The sequence below is a fragment of the Cavia porcellus genome, unplaced genomic scaffold (assembly GCF_034190915.1).
Source record: "Cavia porcellus strain 051 isolate PalLab524CR breed Dunkin Hartley unplaced genomic scaffold, mCavPor4.1 scaffold_27, whole genome shotgun sequence".
In the NCBI taxonomy this organism is placed as follows: Eukaryota; Metazoa; Chordata; class Mammalia; order Rodentia; family Caviidae; genus Cavia; species Cavia porcellus.
Window position 1 is genome coordinate 25,542,963 of NW_026947510.1, and position 16,244 is coordinate 25,559,206.

Sequence of the window (16,244 nt, forward strand, 5' to 3'; positions counted from 1 at the left end):
ACAATGAGATGGGAATGAGGCTGAAGAACAAACACTGGCTAAGATGGCATACAAACCAGCTCAAACCAGTTTGGCCTTGCCCAAGCTAACCTTTGTTTTGCAGACCCCTTGGTCACAAGTCGTTTTTCTGTAGAGTCAAGTTGTGCCTTATGACTGCCTGTAGCTGGGCACACCCAGTGCACATGCTTATCAGGGGCACTCGGGTCTCGGGCAGGGAGAGGGACATAGCATAAAGTCCTTCCGCAGGCTCTCTCTGTCGGAGATTAGTGACATGCACCAAGGCGGTTCTGAAGTGTCAAGTGCCAGGGGAACCAGGGCAGTGCCAGCCTTAAAGGAGGCCAAGTCATCAAAAAGTAAATAACAACGTTAGAAAAGTGTGGGATGTAGCTAAGGCTTTATACAGAGGCAAATTTATAGCTTTCAATACATTTGCTAGAAAAAAAGAAACAGTGGATAAGCCAACTCTCAAAATTCAAGAAGAGAACACGAATGACCTTAGCCCAAAGAAATCTGGAATACAAAAATTGTAAAGATTAACGTAAACAGGAAATATAAAACATCACAGTTGAGGAAACAGGCTCAAAAAGGCAGAATAAATTGTTGTGGACTTCAGTGCCTAAGCTTTAGGGGCTCATCCTACATAGGGTCCATTCCTTGAGCCCTGGGGTGTTTAGTGGAGTGTTCAGAGAAGGGTGGTTTGTTTCAACAGCCTAGGAGTCCTGGTGGCTTCAGGGCCACCTTCTGGTTGCAAGGAGGAAGGGATAGTCTGAAAAAGTCGTGTATGCCTAGAAAGCAAACTCTGTGTTCTAAAAGATCTTTAAAAAGGCTAAGTTCTCAATAAGTTTAGTACTTATTTTTCTATTCACACTATCTAAAGTCTTGGCTGATAGTATGAAGATATATTTTGCCGAATTTTGAGGGATTAAATTTATAGATCAGGGGAGCTGGGATAGGAAAGCAGCTGAGAGTAGGGCCACCCGCGGCGCAGAGCCAAGGGGTCCCTGGGGTGGGACGCGGAGCGTGAGGGGCGCGGAACGCAGGGCGCGGGGACAAGCGGGGCACAGGGGCGCAGGGCGGGTCCCGGCAGGCGGCGCCCTCCTCCTCCTCTTCCTTTTCCTCCTCCTCCTGTGCTGCCGCTTGGCTCCCGCTCCCCCTCGCGTCGCAGCCGGCACTTTGCAACCTCCCTGCCCGCCGCGGCAGCTGCAGCTCCGCGCCCCGCCGGCCCGGCGCGTCCCCGGGGCAGGGGCAGCGGTCAGCGGCGCGCAGCGGCGAGGGGAGCGACCCGCGCGGGAGCTCGGGGGCGGGAGCTGAGGCGCGCCCGCCGCGCGGGGACCATGGCCGGCGCTGCGGATCCCCCGGGCAGGGCGGCTGAGTACCGGCAGGAGCTGACCCGGATCGTCGCGGCGCAGCAGGGGCTGCTGGCGCCCCGGCGGCGGCGCATCGAGGAGCTGGAGCGCCAAGTGGCGCGGCTGAGCCGCGAGAACGCCGGCCTGCTGGAGCCGCACCGGCGACACCTGGCCGCGTGCGCCCGCCGCGTCGACTCGAGCCCTGGACCCAGCCCCGGACCACAACCGCTTGGCGCCGTCCCGGAGCTCGGCAGCCGCCGCGACAAGTAAGCGGGACCCGGGGGCGCGCGAGATGGGGCGTGCGAACTTCTTGAGGGGCTCTGCGTCCCTTGGGCTGGGCGAGGAGGGTATGTGGCCGGGGTGGGCCACCCGCGGACCCCTAGTGGAGTGGCGGCCCCGACCTGCACCCCACCCTGGCGCGGGCGGTTCCCGGGGCAAGGGGTTTCACCCGCGGGCTCCGCGCGGACGCACGGACGGCGCCAGACTAGAGCTGTGCGATCGCGGGGCGCGCCGGCTCGGGCCAGGGTCCGCGTCCGCAGACTCACAGCGGGCTCCGGCGGCCGGTAGACGGCCCCTGATCTGAGCGCAGCCCACTCTGTTGGGGGGGGGGGGCAGCGCGGTGAGGTTAGGTCCCGAGCATTAGCGCGTTTGGGTCGCAGGCGAGTCGAGGACCCCCCCCCCCAAAAAAAAAAAAAAGAACCTGTGCTGGGTCCAGCCCCTGACGCCTGGTGCTCCGCCCCCTGGACGCCTCTGTGTCTCCTGTCTTCCTGAACTACCCGCTTAATTCTCTACCGCCTTCCTCCAGGATTACTCAGGCTATTGGGCTATTTCAGACCAAGGATTAAGCGGGGGCTGGGACAGGGAGGGACTCTCTGGCTGCCCTGGCCCCTGCATTCCTGCTAGGAGCCTGCAGGCTAAGGGCCCAGCTTGCCTCTTAGATACTGGTGCCCAAACCTGCGCTCTGCCTGCCCCTGCAGGCGTGCATCTCAGTTGCAGGTGTCCATCTAGACTGGGGTGGTGGTGGTGAGGGGTCGCATGTAGAGGGGTTCCTCTACGTACTGCGCCCACTGCCTACCTCAGGGACCTCTGCCTTTGGGGCCAGTGGGGTTACCCTGTGCTTTGACCTGAGGCAGACTAGAAAAGTACTGGGGGAGTGGGAGGGGGATCCAGTCCAGAAGCACAGGCCTCCTGCAAGGCTTTGGGGAATAGGTGGTGGGGGAAGGAGTTAACCTTGGTTCTGAAATCAGAGAGAGGTTCTCTGTTAACCAGGAGTGGCAGTCCAGGTATTGGAGAGCTGGTATTTCTGGCACCCAGGTGGGCTGCACTAGGCTGTGGTCCCAGGACAGAGTCTGCCACCCACCAACGTGGAGCGTTGACTTTGCACAGTGCCACTGGGTCTGTAGCGCTTTGGAGGAGGCTTGTAGGGTGGTCTCAGGATAGGGTGAGTTTGGTGGCTTTTGTGTGGCAGGCTGGGGTGACAGTTTCCAGCTTTCCATTTGTCTGGGATCAGGGGTGGGAAGCACGGGGATAGCTACTGACTGTTGCTGGGGAGGAAGTGGAGCCCACCAGGTCCCTCTGCCCTCCTTTAACTGTGAGATGCTGCCCCTTAGTCCCTTCCCTGACATGAGATTGTGGGTCACTTGATGCTGTCTGCAGGTGCTCTTTCCCCCAACCAAGGATGGAAGACCAGCCAGAGCTGTTCAAGCAGTGTCTGGTAGGGCAGGGAGGGATCCACATTCCTGTTTTTATAGGAAACAGTGACATGATTTGGTGGCAGACACTTCATAGCACCCTTGCAGGGGATGGTTTCCTTTTTTCTTTTCAAAGTCACTCTTGATGACCAAGTGGAGTGTGGGGACAGGAGAATTCCAAGAGGCTGCACCTCCTCCCTATCATGGGAAGTCCCCAGTGTACACTAGATTAGGAGCTGGAGATGTAAACGCTAGATTTGTCTCAGAAGCCCTCAGCTCTGTGTCGATCTGGTTCTGTCTCTTTGAGATGCAGCCAAAGCCAGTGTCACCTTTAAGAAAGGCATAGTGTCACCTTTAAGTAGAGCAGGATGACAGCACAGTGCTTGTGCCACAGCCCGAGGCAGCTTTCGCACTTGAATGTGCGTGCCTCAAATCTGAGCATGTTCACCTCACAGGGAATTCTAAACCAGGCGGTCTAGGGCAGACCAGAGCATCTTCGTGGGTCACAGGACCAAGGACATTGTGTACTGCTGGCCCCTGGACCATACTGTGAAGAACCAGCATAGGAGCAGAAGCCAGGGGTGCCGGCCCCTTTACCTGCATCTGATTGGTGCCCCAGTCCTTTGGGAAGGGCAAGGCTGGCTCCTCCTCCTCTCTGGGGGCTCACACAAGTCAGTTAGGCCCATGTCCCAGACTGGCCTGCTTGTGAACTTGGGGTCCTGGGGCACTCGGGGTTGTCAAAGCCTAGATTGGGTGTGCCCTCTGCTCATCTGGAGCAAGCTGGTGGATGCCTAATGAGTGAGGGGTTGTCAGGACTCTCGAGAACTTTTATTATGCACCTGTTGTATGCAGAACCTTGCAGTGGGCTTAGGGGCATGAGGAAGAGAGACAGAAGATAAATAGTCCTGCATAGAAGGAGCCTGAGGAGATGAACTCCGTCTGAGGCCAAGCTCTGCACCTGCCAGATGTAAACATGGAGTGTTTCACACGACTTCTGGACCTGGCTTCCAATGATCTCAGCTGCCTCCTGTACATTTTCTGGTTAACAGACATAAAGCACACAGGCACACAGGAGGTGTTCTGAGCATGTCAGACTTGGCCTTGTCTGTCCCTTACTTCTTTTGGGCCAGCTGAGTCCAGGCAGGGTGTGAGACTTGTAGGGTCCACTGCAGAAGGCATGGGGTGGGGAACGTGGGCTGTGGCGAAGGGCTTGGTGTTGCTGTGACTGAGCATACACTTCTGCCAGAGGTGAAGGGCCACAGTTCTATACGGGGAACTGGGCTGTACATCCCCTGTGCTGGTGAGCCCACCATTGGGCAGGGCTGCTGCCTACTCCAGGGCTCCGGGAGGGCCTAGGGAGCATGCCTGGCTCAATTCAGCCTGGCTAGTCTGTTCTTTCTCAGCCTCCAGCCACTTGCCTGTGGTGTAGACAGAAGATGCAGAGGTTCCTTACAGGACAGACAGATACAATTGAGGCCTCACTGAACAACTTTGTGCTGAGACCACAGCTAGCTTGGTATTACCTCACCCAGTTGGTCCAGGGACAGGAAGCTTCCAAGCCCAGAGACCTTTAAACTCTTGTTTAAGAGACTCCTCTTGCAGTCCTCTATTACTGTGGCAAAATGTGAGTTTCTTAGCTTTAGGGGAAGACCAGAAAGAAATACAGTGAGTGAGCATGTCTTTGTTGACTTGGGGTTAATTTTTTCTTTTCTGAGACAAGGTTCTCTCCTGGCATTGAATTCACTATGTAGTCCAGTCGAACTCATAGTGATCCTCCTGGCTTAGCCTCCCAAGTACTGGGATTACAGGTGTGCACCGCCATACCTAGTCTACCTGGGGTTATTTGTTTTTCTTGTTGTTGTTGATTTCTTCTGACCTCAGCATTGGTAGCTGTCTACATGATAGTAATCTGTATCTGAATCTGCCCTCCTGTGGCTGGAAGCCAAGGCACCTAACAGTTGGATCTGTTGAATGTCTGAAGCCTAGAAGGAAGAGTTCATGGAGAGCACCACGTTTTTCTTTGAATTTCCCATGAAACTTCCACCAATACCAATGTTATTGATGATTGCACAGAACCAAGCAGAGGGAAGGTTCCTTAGGCCCACATGATCCAAGTCTTTGGATTTGCTAACTAATTTCATCATCTTGACACTCCTACTCAGCAGGTATAGTTGCTGTTCCCATTGTACAGATGTGGAACCTGAGATCAGAGAGGTCATATGCTTTGCTAAATTTCTGGGCTTGGGCTAGTAGTGGAGCCAGGATTTGAACTCAGACAGCCTGTCTCCCGATCTCCTCCACTGGTGCTGCCTGCCTTCTCACTGGTGATAATCAGGCCACCCCTGTGCTGGAGGAAGCCCAGCATGCAAGGCTTCACTCTGCCTCCTGGAATCAAGTCAGCACAGCAGTATCTGGTGTCACATGAGGTGGTAATGTGGAGACTCCAAGGACTGAAGGAGATGATCCCTTCTAGCCTTTGATCCTCAGAAGTCTCTCTGCAGAAGTAAACATCTGCCTCCAGTGCCTGGGAGGGGCCCAGAGGTGCAGCCTCCTTCCCTTTCTTGTCCCCTGCAGCTGTGAAGGGATGTCACATCACACATCACTCCGCTCTGGAGCTTGGAGCTGGTGACTCACTCTGGGGGAGATTTCCAGTGGCATTCAGTCTCTGTTGACTTTCCAAACAAGCATTCTTCCCAGGTTTGTGGTGACATTAACTATGAAGATGGCACCTCATTTCAGAGGCGTGTTGGGGGGCCAGCCAGAGAAGAGGGGGTGGATTGTCCTAGTGGCAGCAGGCTGGTAACAGAGAGCCCTACCTAGGGAGTCCTGGCACAGAACCTGGCACAAATGGGCGCTTTTCCTCAGAGTGGCCGGGGAGGATAAAAGCTGTTACTGAGAAACCGGGGGCCCTGGGGGGCCATTTCCTGTCCTCTCTAGGAAGATCAGGGTCTGGGGAGAGGCCAAGAGGGCTTTATCATGGCCTGTGAGTGGGGGAGAAACTGCGGCAGGAAACACCACGTTCATGTTTTCATGAAATACTATTCTTGTTCTTTCAGCCAAGATAACGTCTGTATCCAATGCTGGGGAGGATGTCCCTGTGTCAGGGCTCGCTGCACCTTGCTTTGGGACACTGGTCCTCCTTGGACAAAATGTATTCAACGGGAAGGGAGCAGAGAGAGCCCTTCTTATTTTCCAGCAGATGGTAGAGTCCGCAGAATGAGGAGGGAGTGTTTCTCTGAAGCTCTCTCCCAGCCGTCTGACAAGCTAAGCAAATTATTTTACAACCTGGAAAATAAATCAGGGATGCTTCTTTATTGCGCTGGGGCTGAGGAGAGCAAGTGGCAGCGCCTGTGAAATGCAGGTTTGCCCTGGACAGGGTGCAGGGCCCTGCGGAGATCGTGGTCCTCAAGGCTGTGTGTGGGACTCACAGGGGAGTGTGAGCAGTTGGATACATCAGAGAGGCCTGGAGTCAGGTGTCTGGGGACACCAGGATGTTTTTGGTCAGCTGGGTGGCTGTTTGTGAAGCTGTTTCCTCTCTGACACTGTTTGAACAGCTGATCAGGTCGTTGGTGCTGTTTTTACTTTTTTTTTTTTTTAATGAAAGATCAGTGCTCTGCCTGCCTTGGGAAGTGCGCCATTCTGTGGTTGTCAGGGTGTCATCCGTGTAATTGCCATTGAGCCATGGGAGAAACACAGGCAAGCCAGGCGTTCAGGCAAGAAGCAGGTCTGGGAAAATGAATTGACCTCACTGAAATGGAGCAAAAGCTACAGGAAGCCGTGAGGCCGTTAGAGATCAGTGGGCCCTGGTCTGCAGCCCCCCACCCAGTGCAGACCCAGGCCAGGCTGCAATTGGACACGCCCCTCATGTGGACCCAGCTTCATCAAGGCATGTGAATAGAAACCCCAGGCAGGGAGGCCTTTAGAGTTTCCACCCTGCTCCTCCATAGGGCTGGCAGTTCAGAAGTAGGCAGGGTCACCTGACCTGATCCTGTGGATACTAAGTGCTTCTGTTTCCATCAGTAGAGCGCTGTGGCCTTGACTTTGATCCTTGCCTGCTCGGGCTGCCCTGGCCTTGCTCAGGGACCCTCCCGGCCTCCCTGAGACTGGTCCTGAGCGTTATCCTTGACCCAGCAGTGGGCTTGCAGGATGTAGCCCCTGCGTCAGCCACTTCCAGTGGCGTGGACTTCACAAGTGAGCTCAGCTTGTCTGATTCACTGTCTCTCCTGGTGACAGGTGAGGGAACTCAGAGGTGGGAATCATCTGTGGTATTTGCCAGGGTGAGACTCCAGGGAGGGAACGAGGGTACTGCAAAGGCTGGAGGATCCTTTTTCCCCCGTGTTTTTAAACGGGCAGGAAAGTTGAAAGCACTGTACAGAGCAGAACAGGCCTCCTCCACTCTCCACCAGGTCCTACAATGCAGGTTTTGCAGTCTTTGCTTTATTGTGCACAGCGCTGCTCTTGAGGGTGCTTAGAATCATGTGGATGAGGAATGCATGTTTGTGGAGCACCTTGGTGTCCTGGGATGCAGGCTCAGCGCAGCAGACATGTGATCTCCGCTTCCTGTCTTCACACTATGCTGGGTTATGCAGGCAGGGTTCTTGTCCCAGGCTGGGAGCTCTGTGTACATGGGGATAGAAACCTGTACCTCGAGCATGGCAGGGAGGGTGGGAAAGGGTTCCAGGGGTGTGCATCCCCACCACAGGAAGCACATGGTCACACAAGGACATCAGCAAGGCTTCCCAGGAGACGGTACATTTGAGCTGGGACTTGAAGGCCAAGGTGGATGGGACTGCCCCTGACGTGTGTTTGTGCACAGTGAGTGTGTGGGGGTGAAAGGTGCCCTTAGTCTGCGAGTGGAGACAGATGAGCCAGGAGGAATTCAGGCCCAGGACAGCCTCACTTAGAACCCAGATTTCAGAGGTGGAGGGGCTGAAACATGTGGTAACATGTTACCCAAGCTGCACCTTGTTTTTGAAATGCTTGGCTTTCTCTCCTGGGGACCATACGCAGAGTGACAGGACAAAAGGCCTATAGTTTGGCCCCTAAACTTAAACTGTCTCAATTCTAATAAAGTCACAGCAGTAACAGTCCTTTCTAGCTGCCTGGTGCTGGGGGTGGACTCCATGGTATCCCTGTTACTGCTCTCACCCCGCGACAGCTGTGCGTTTTGTCCTCCCATTTTTCAGACAGGAAACCCGAGCCCAGAGAGATGGAGTGGTTTGTCTCTGCTACAGCCTCCTGGTGGTGGAGGAGAGATTTGCACCCACATCTGTTCTGAGGCTCCTGGCCCTCCTCCCCTGCACCTTCTGTGTTGCCCTGGCCAGTGAGGCCTCAGAGCTGCTTCTGATGCATGGTGTGTCTCTCAGATGGCCAGTGGCCACATGGGAACTGTGAAAGGGTTTGTAGACCAGGCTGTGTAGGCTCACCACTGTCTCCTGTGATGCACACCTGCTCCTTGTCTCTGTCCCTGTTGGTCCCCTCCTCCCTCCTCCATGTCTCCTTCCTGTCAGCCCTTCCCTTCCGTTACCACTCATACCTCAAGAAACAAGCCCTCTAGTGAAGTCACTTCCCAAAGGCAAGAGTCACCCTTTTGGGCACTGGTCACAATTACAAAGATGCTTTCTTGTTCCTCTCTGCCCTCCCGTAGAGCCTCAGTGTGATGTAGTCAGGCAGGGGGACCAGTGGGCTTGAAACTTGGGGCCTCACAGTGTCCCTTGCATCAGAAAACAGTACCTATGTCTCATACCCTTCGCTGGCCACTTCTGGGTGAAATCTTCTCTAGCCCTAATAGTTTTGTGACCTCAGCTAGCTCAGGGACCATGATTTGGTCTTTAGGGTGAACAGGTACGTGGGACCTCTGCAGGAGGATCTGGCTCTCCACACCACTGAACTCAAGGGGGCAGCTGCTTTCAGGGCCAGCAGGGCCAGCCTCAACAGAATGAGTGTCTCACACAATCTGGCTACCATGCAGGGCCAGGGCATGGTCATGTCTTACCCCCACCTTGTGAGGGTGCAGCAGGCTATGGGAGAGTGGAACGAGAAGCCCCAGCAGTGCAGCCCCCAGCCCTGCTTCCCGAGGGGACACCGCCCTTTAGCTCCTTCTCAGAGCCTGCGCTCCTGCAGAGCAACCCGATGGGTCTCCTCCATCAAAGAGCAAAGGCATGCACAGAGTCCAGTTTCCACACCGCTGCCCCGCGCTGTGTATTTCCTGGACCGCAGCGATCACTGCCTCTCAGAGCCAACTGCTGGCAACCTCAAATCACATTTCAGAATAAACACTGTGCAGCAGCAGTCGGGGAAAGAGAGAGAAACAGATTTATTAGCTTTCACGGGGTGAGAAACCACAAGGAGCAGAGTAATAGGATACATTTCTCATTAGTTGTAAACGCTAGAAGAGAGTTAAAGGAGCACTAATGTTTTGTGTCCTGGACCCAGCGCAGTGAGGACTGTGAGCAGCGGAGGAGGGAAAGAATGCTGAGACGAGCTCACGGTGGGGCTGGGCCCCGGCCCCACAGGCGCGCTGCTCGCCTCTCACCTCCTCTGGGATGTGAATGTGTGTGTCCCGTGCGACCGCTCTGCAGGTGTGCACAGGTGGCAGTGGTGGCAGTGAGAGCAGATTGCACTCGGGTCACCAGCTCTCTCTGAGCCTCAGGCTCCTGTTCACACTACAGGTGTGACAGTGGCCCCGTCGGATGGGGTCTGTAGGGCGTGGGGCACTATCAGGTGCCTGAGCCAAGTCCATGGGGCTGTGTCATGGGTGAGGGCTGAGGCCATGACCGAGATCACAGTGAGTGGCCAAGGTGGTGAAGACTGAAGGCGGGGCTGGAGGAGGGGCACAGGGCAGCGTTTCTCAAAGCGAATTCCCTGGAACACATGTGCCTGGGCACCCAGGGTTTGGTCAGGGTGCAGAGTCTCAGGGTTCATCTCAGACCCACAAAGGCTGGGCCTCTGTAGTTCGTGTTTCCAGTGAGCCCCTCCGGTTACACTGACTTTCTCGTGTGCTTGTGATGAAGCACACATGGCTTTTACCATCTTCTGCATTTTCCACCTCGTCTGGTTCTCTGGCCTTCATCTCATTCATTTGCTGTGCACCCATCACCACTGCCATCTCCAGAGCATTTCTGTCTGCCCCGCCGACGCTGCCTCCAGGAAACTTGAAGTCCCCATTCCTCCTTCCGACTCTGGCACTTGCCATGCTCTTGTCTGTGAATCTGATTATTCCAGGGACTTCCTGGAAGTGGAGTCCTACGGTGTTTGACTTTCTGTCACAGGCTGATTTCACTTAGCACCCTGTCCCTGAAGTTCACCACAGTGCCACATTTCTCAGAGTTTTCTTCTTTTTGAAGGCTACATAATATGCCATGGTATGGTCAGACCACCGTTAGTGTATGTGATCGTTTGACCTGGTGTGTGAGTGGATGCCTGTTGATTTATTATTTTCTACTAATACAGAATGATAATTGTTAATGTGATTCTCCAAGTTCCTGTGGGTGGTGGGCCTATGGCCCTGGCTCCCTCTCGTGCCCCAAAGCCAACCTGTCCTCTAGGTTCCTTCCTCACAGCCTTCCCTCAGCCTTCTCTGCAGAGCCCCTTGGCCAGCTGTGCTGTCCCTCCTGGTCACTGCTTTGCCCAGCGCCTCTCCACACCTTCCTGCCTTGCTCAGGGATGGGGGTGGTGTTTTAACAGGAAGTGATGATTGTCATGGAGATTCTTCCTCTCTCCAGTGGTCACTGAGGAGGAGTGGACAGGGATCAAGCAGCAGACAGACTCAGCGTTTCTCTGTGCTGGGCTACTTCTGTCTGTGGTGGACACAGAGAGTCCAGGGATAAATGCAGGTGTGTGGTGTGTGTGTGGGTTGTGTCACCCCTGTGTGGCCATTGGGACTAGGGCCTTAAACTTGGTGAGGATCAAGGGACCCGGCGCTCTTGAACTTCCTGTTTGGCCACCTGCGTTCTTCCTCACTTGCACCCCTGCCCAGATGTGCTGCTGCCCGCTGCCCTCCCCAGAGGCTGGACCCCGCCCCCAGCCTTGGACTCAAAGCTCCAGAACTGTGGGCTAATGAAACTCTTTATTTTTAGTTTTCATGCACACGTATTTGTGGTACGTGATAATTACATTCCTTGTGGGGAGTCGGACAGTGTACATAACACATTCAATTCTTCTGATGCCCCCCATCTCTTGGTACCCTTTCCACTTTCAAAAGATCTGTTTCCTGTTAGCTGGCTTTGTTTTGCTCTTTATTTCTAGTTTGGGTTTCTTCTACAAGAGAAACCATGCGGTGTTTAAGGTTGTGTGTCTGATTTATTTTGCTAGCATTATGGTCTCATTCCTACACATGCCTCAAGTGTGTCCTTCATTATGGCAGAGTAGTACTCCCTTGTGTGGAAGACACCACATTTTCCTGTCCATTCATCTGTTGATGGACATGTAGGTTGCTTCCAAGATTTAGCTATTATGAATGATGTTGCTATAACTCTTTGTCCTTCTACATTAGCTGCCTCAGGTGTTTTCTTATAGTGATGCAGGGCTGACTGATACGATCTCAGAGGAGCCTGTGTAGGATAAACATTTAGGGCACAGCCAAGAAACCCTCCACCAGCAGCCGTATCAGCACCAAGGCAGCAGCCTCATTGCCCTGTAAAATCAAAGAAAGTGAGTTGTGATTAGTAGTCCAGGTTTCATAGTGCCCAGGACGTCAGGGGAAACAGGGATGTCCCCTTCTCCCTGTGGGACCGGGCTGTGGATGCTGCACATGCAGGAGCTGGCATTGCCAAAAGGGCTGATTTCCCGAAATCATCATCAACTCTTGGTTAAGTTTTTCACAGGAAAGTACTACATGCCCAGATGTGGAGCCTGGGTGTCCTGGGAAAGCTGGCACTTGGAAACCTTTGCAGAGTAATCCATCGTTCATTGATGATTCTTATTTGTTATTGCATTGGGTAGTGAACATAAAGTAGGGAGCGTTGTCCCCATTTTGTAGGGAATTTTGGTACTATTTAGGTCCCTCCAGAATTTACATGATGAAATACCAGCTCCTGACCTGTTAGGACTGTTGGTCTTCTGCACCCACTGGTTCTACAAATTTGATAGAAAAATCTTTGGAAAAAGTAGCACTTTGAGGCTGAACAGGAGAGACTATGACTGATTTATAATTGGAAAATACTAATATGAGAAAGTCCAAGGCCTGTGTGACTGGGAAAGAGAGGTTCCCTTTGGCATTTGAGTGAAACCTACTCCCATACCACTGATCAGGGCAGAGGCTCAAACCTGGTAAAAACTGCAGCCATGGATGGTACTTCCTCGGACCAACTAGTAACTGCTAAGCAGGTTACTTATTAACTTTGAGCTGCGGTCCTGAACTGTGCTAGAATGCTTTGCTCCTCACTTCACAGGCCCTGCCTACATCAGCAGATAGGCCTTTTATTTACCTTCTTTTCCCATTGTAAGCTCATTACTTATGTTAAAATTCCAACAAATGTAGAGGAGCTTCTTGATCTCCGCCTCATCAGACTTTGACCATCCCAGTTCCCCATTTTGCATGATGATTTCTGTCTGTCTGTTTCATTCCTAGGCCTAACCTTTGGCAGGTGATTGGGAGCTCAGGCCCTGTACCGATTGATAATTGTGTGCACATTTATTTCCCATGTGGATTTCCGAAGCGATGCAGTGTAGTGACTGTTTACATGGCATACACATTAGGAAGATGTATATTATGGTTTTGTGTCTGGATGTACTTCCAAAGCCTCATGTGGTCATGCGGGTGGGCTTCTAGAGTTTGTAACTGATTGATGGTCCAATGCTAGGATTATTGCTACACTCAGCCTAGGATGGGTAGCTTACATACATGTGAGGAACAGGAAGACTCTTCTCTCGTGCTCCTGTCTTTTGCTGTTGTTGATTTTGCTATCTTCTGCTGCCATGAACTGTTGCTCCTCTGCCATGTGCCTGCTTTGGAGCCAGCCGAGTATACATTGAAACCTCTGTAAACCGTGAGCTAAATAAACCTTTCCTTCCTTCATTTTGGATGTCAAGTATTTTGCCTCAACAATGAGAGAAAAGTAACCAACACAGAACATGGTACCAGAGAAGTGAGGTTGTTGCTGTGACTGTACTGAGGCATTGTGGTTCAAGAGCCTGTGAAAATGGCTTGTGGGAAGAGTTTGAAGAGGTTCAGAGATATCTCCTGAAGGAGTAGAGCTGGAAAACCGTAGGCTGTGCTGTATGAGAGATTCTGGTCAGAGCTCAGAGACCAGAAGACTGATAGAAATCCTGCCAGTAAAGACCAGGCTCAGGAGGTTTCTGCTGGGAAGAAGGACTGCATTGGGTGCTAGATTCCAGATGATGTGTGCTATGCAGGAAGTTTGTCTGCATTTTGTTTGTGTCCAGAGATTTTTCCTGAACCTAAGATTAAGAGCAGCTGACTAATTAATCTAGCAGAAGGGATTTCAAGGCCGTCAAATGTTGAGGTGATGGGGGCTATTGTTGGGGGCTTTTAGCCAGATTTATGGTGTGAATGAATAGCAGAGAGTCTATTGACTGAAAGATAGAGCTGAGGAGATCTTAGTTGCTGAAAAGTAACCAGAGAATATAAAAGATAGCCTGTGACATCACAGAAAGCAGCAAGTTAGCATGCTTTGCAGCCTCAAAACTGCAAAAGTGAAAGACTACTTTGAGGAGAAAGCTGTAGAGCACCATGTTTCAGAATGGCAGCAGCATAAAGAACTTTCCCTCCAAATTGGATTCAAAGTGGCCAGCGATCCAGACACTTGACCCCTGCAGCCAAGAGAGAGGTAAGCCTGGCTGCCCCTCCAGTTGACAGCAGATCTTGGCATCATCCATATGGGGCTGGTTTTAGGTACACATAGAGTGCAAGAGTTCTGAGGTTAAAAAGGCTTCCACCCAGATTTCAGAAGAAGGCCTAGGAGGGCAGGCAGTGTGCCCCTGAAAGGGCAGTGTGTGAAGTTGTGAGAGTGAAGCCACAGGTGCAGTGGAGAACTCAGAAGTTTGGAAAAATCAGGAGTGTGAATCATCTAAGGAAAGTTGCCAGGAGGGAGCAGAGTGGGCCTAAGAGAGAAGCGGTGGGTGCTAAAGCCCCTGGAAGTGCCGTAGGGGTGGAGCCATGCAAGTCCCATGGAGCTCACAATTTGCCACTGATTGCCTCAGATGCTATGTAACTCCAAGATTTAATGTTTGCCTTGCTGGATTTTAGACTTGCTTTGGTCCCAATGCTTTGTATTCTGTTTGTAACTTTTGGAATGAAAATTTTTATCTTGTGCCACTGACGGTGGGAAATGTCTAACTTTTCATTTATATGGGGGCTCACAGCTAAACATTTGCCTCAGATCTCAGACACTTGAGACTCGGACGTTTTAGCAAGTGCTGAAACTGTTAGGATTTTGGCAGCTCTTTAGAGATGGACTAAATGCCTTTTACATAAAGGATATGCAGAGTCTTTGGGAGATCAGGAGTGGAGTGTTATGGTTTGTGCCTGGATATCCCCCACAAAGCCTTGTGAGGTCATGTATGCAGAGTTTGTGATTGATTCATAGTCCAATGCTGGGATTATGTGTGTGAGTGCTCTACCCACCCTAGGGTGGAGAGTTTACATACAGTCTAAGGACAGAAAGAATCTGCTTTCTTTGCTTCTTTCTTGTTGCTTTTGCTGTCTTCCATCATCATAAACTGTTGCTCCTCTGTCATGCACCACTTTGCCTTGGAGCTGGCTGAGTATGGATTGAAACCTCCACAAACTGCAAAGTAAATAAACCTTCATTAATTTTGGGTGTCAGGACCTGCCTTTGCCTGCCTGGTGCCACCACCGGAAGGCTCTTTCCTCCAAATGCCCAGCACAGACCTAAGGAGACAGACAGATTCACCTCTGCCTGCTGTGCACTGCCACCAAAAGGCTACGTCCTACAGGTGACCAGTGTGAGCAGAAAGAACCAGCAGATCCACCTTCACCTTCAGGGAGCTGCCACCAGAAGGCTCCTTCCTGCAGGCAGCCAGCAAGAGCAGAGACATACAGCCAGGTAAGCCCTGTGCATCCATAGGCCACCTTTGGAGACCTGTGGATCCCTCAGACAGCCATCATCCACTAGCAGAATCAGACAAATACACCCCTGTGTGTCTGCCACCATCATGGGAGTTCCAGTGTAGACACACACAGGCTGAGAGAAGCAGCCCCACGTCATGTATCCCTGATTGTCAGCTGTTAGATTGCCCGTCTTGTTTTGTTAGATTTTATGCTGTTAGATAGTAGGGACAGCTATTTTAAATATAATGAGATATATTATGGTAATGATGGTTTCCTATTATATTACTTCGAAGTCTTATAATGCTTTCATTCATTGGTTTGATTGGTTTGATTGTTTTGTTTGATTTTATTATGTGTGATGGTATGAACTATTTTAAAGAAAATGAGACGTTATGGTAACCATTATTGATTTGCTATCATCTTGTTTTGAAGTCCTACCATGCTTTTGTTCTTCTGTTTTGATTGGTTCTGTCCTGTTGTGTTTTATTTGATTTTATTATGTGTGGTGGTATAGACAATTTTTGAGGAAAGTGAGATATTATAGTAGCCATCATACATTTCCTGTCATTTGGTTTTGAAATCCTGTAATGCTTTCATTCTTTTCAGTGGTTTTATACTATATTGTTATGTTTGATATTACTGTATGTAAAAGTATGCTCAACTATTTCGAAGAAAAGAGATACTATGGTAGCTACTGTTGATATCGGGTTGTCTTGTGAAGTGCTATGTTTCTTGCATTGCTCTGTTCTGAAATGTTTAGTTCTGTTCTCTTTTGTTTTATTCTCTTTAAAAAAATTTAAAAAAATAAAATTATTACTTTTTTACCTTTCTTGTTAACCAAAGTTGTTTGCCCTCTAAGATTTTAATTTCCTACAATGCTACTAAGCCTGTTGTGCTTCACTGTATATTTACCATACAGTTTGTGTGTTCTACACGGCAGTTTATTTAATACTGTCCAGCTAGGTGTTAATGAGGAATAGTGTTATAACACACTGTTTGGTTATGTATGTGGCAGATGAACTGACTTGGAGGTGGAGTCATATTTGGTAAGAAACTAAATTTTAGCCTGGAGGTATATTTTAATCTGATGCAATCTTTAACATGAACATAAAGAAATGAAGACTAGAGAGCAGTTTGGAATTAAGAAAAAGGAAACTAGTGGAAGGGAATTAA

The 16,244-nt window shown here is 51.2% G+C and overlaps 1 protein-coding gene across 1 annotated transcript in view; it reads left to right on the forward strand.

The window, feature by feature from the left end:
• Positions 1-972: 972 nt before the first annotated feature.
• The window catches only part of LOC100728009 (tRNA (cytosine(72)-C(5))-methyltransferase NSUN6-like), a 39,691-nt gene continuing 24,419 nt past the window's right edge, over positions 973-16,244 (forward strand). Inside the window, exon 1 of the mRNA XM_063238093.1 lies at positions 973-1,612. Within this exon, the coding sequence (XP_063094163.1) occupies positions 1,335-1,612 (278 nt within the window). The 5' untranslated portion in view covers positions 973-1,334. The remainder of the gene's footprint in view (positions 1,613-16,244) is intronic.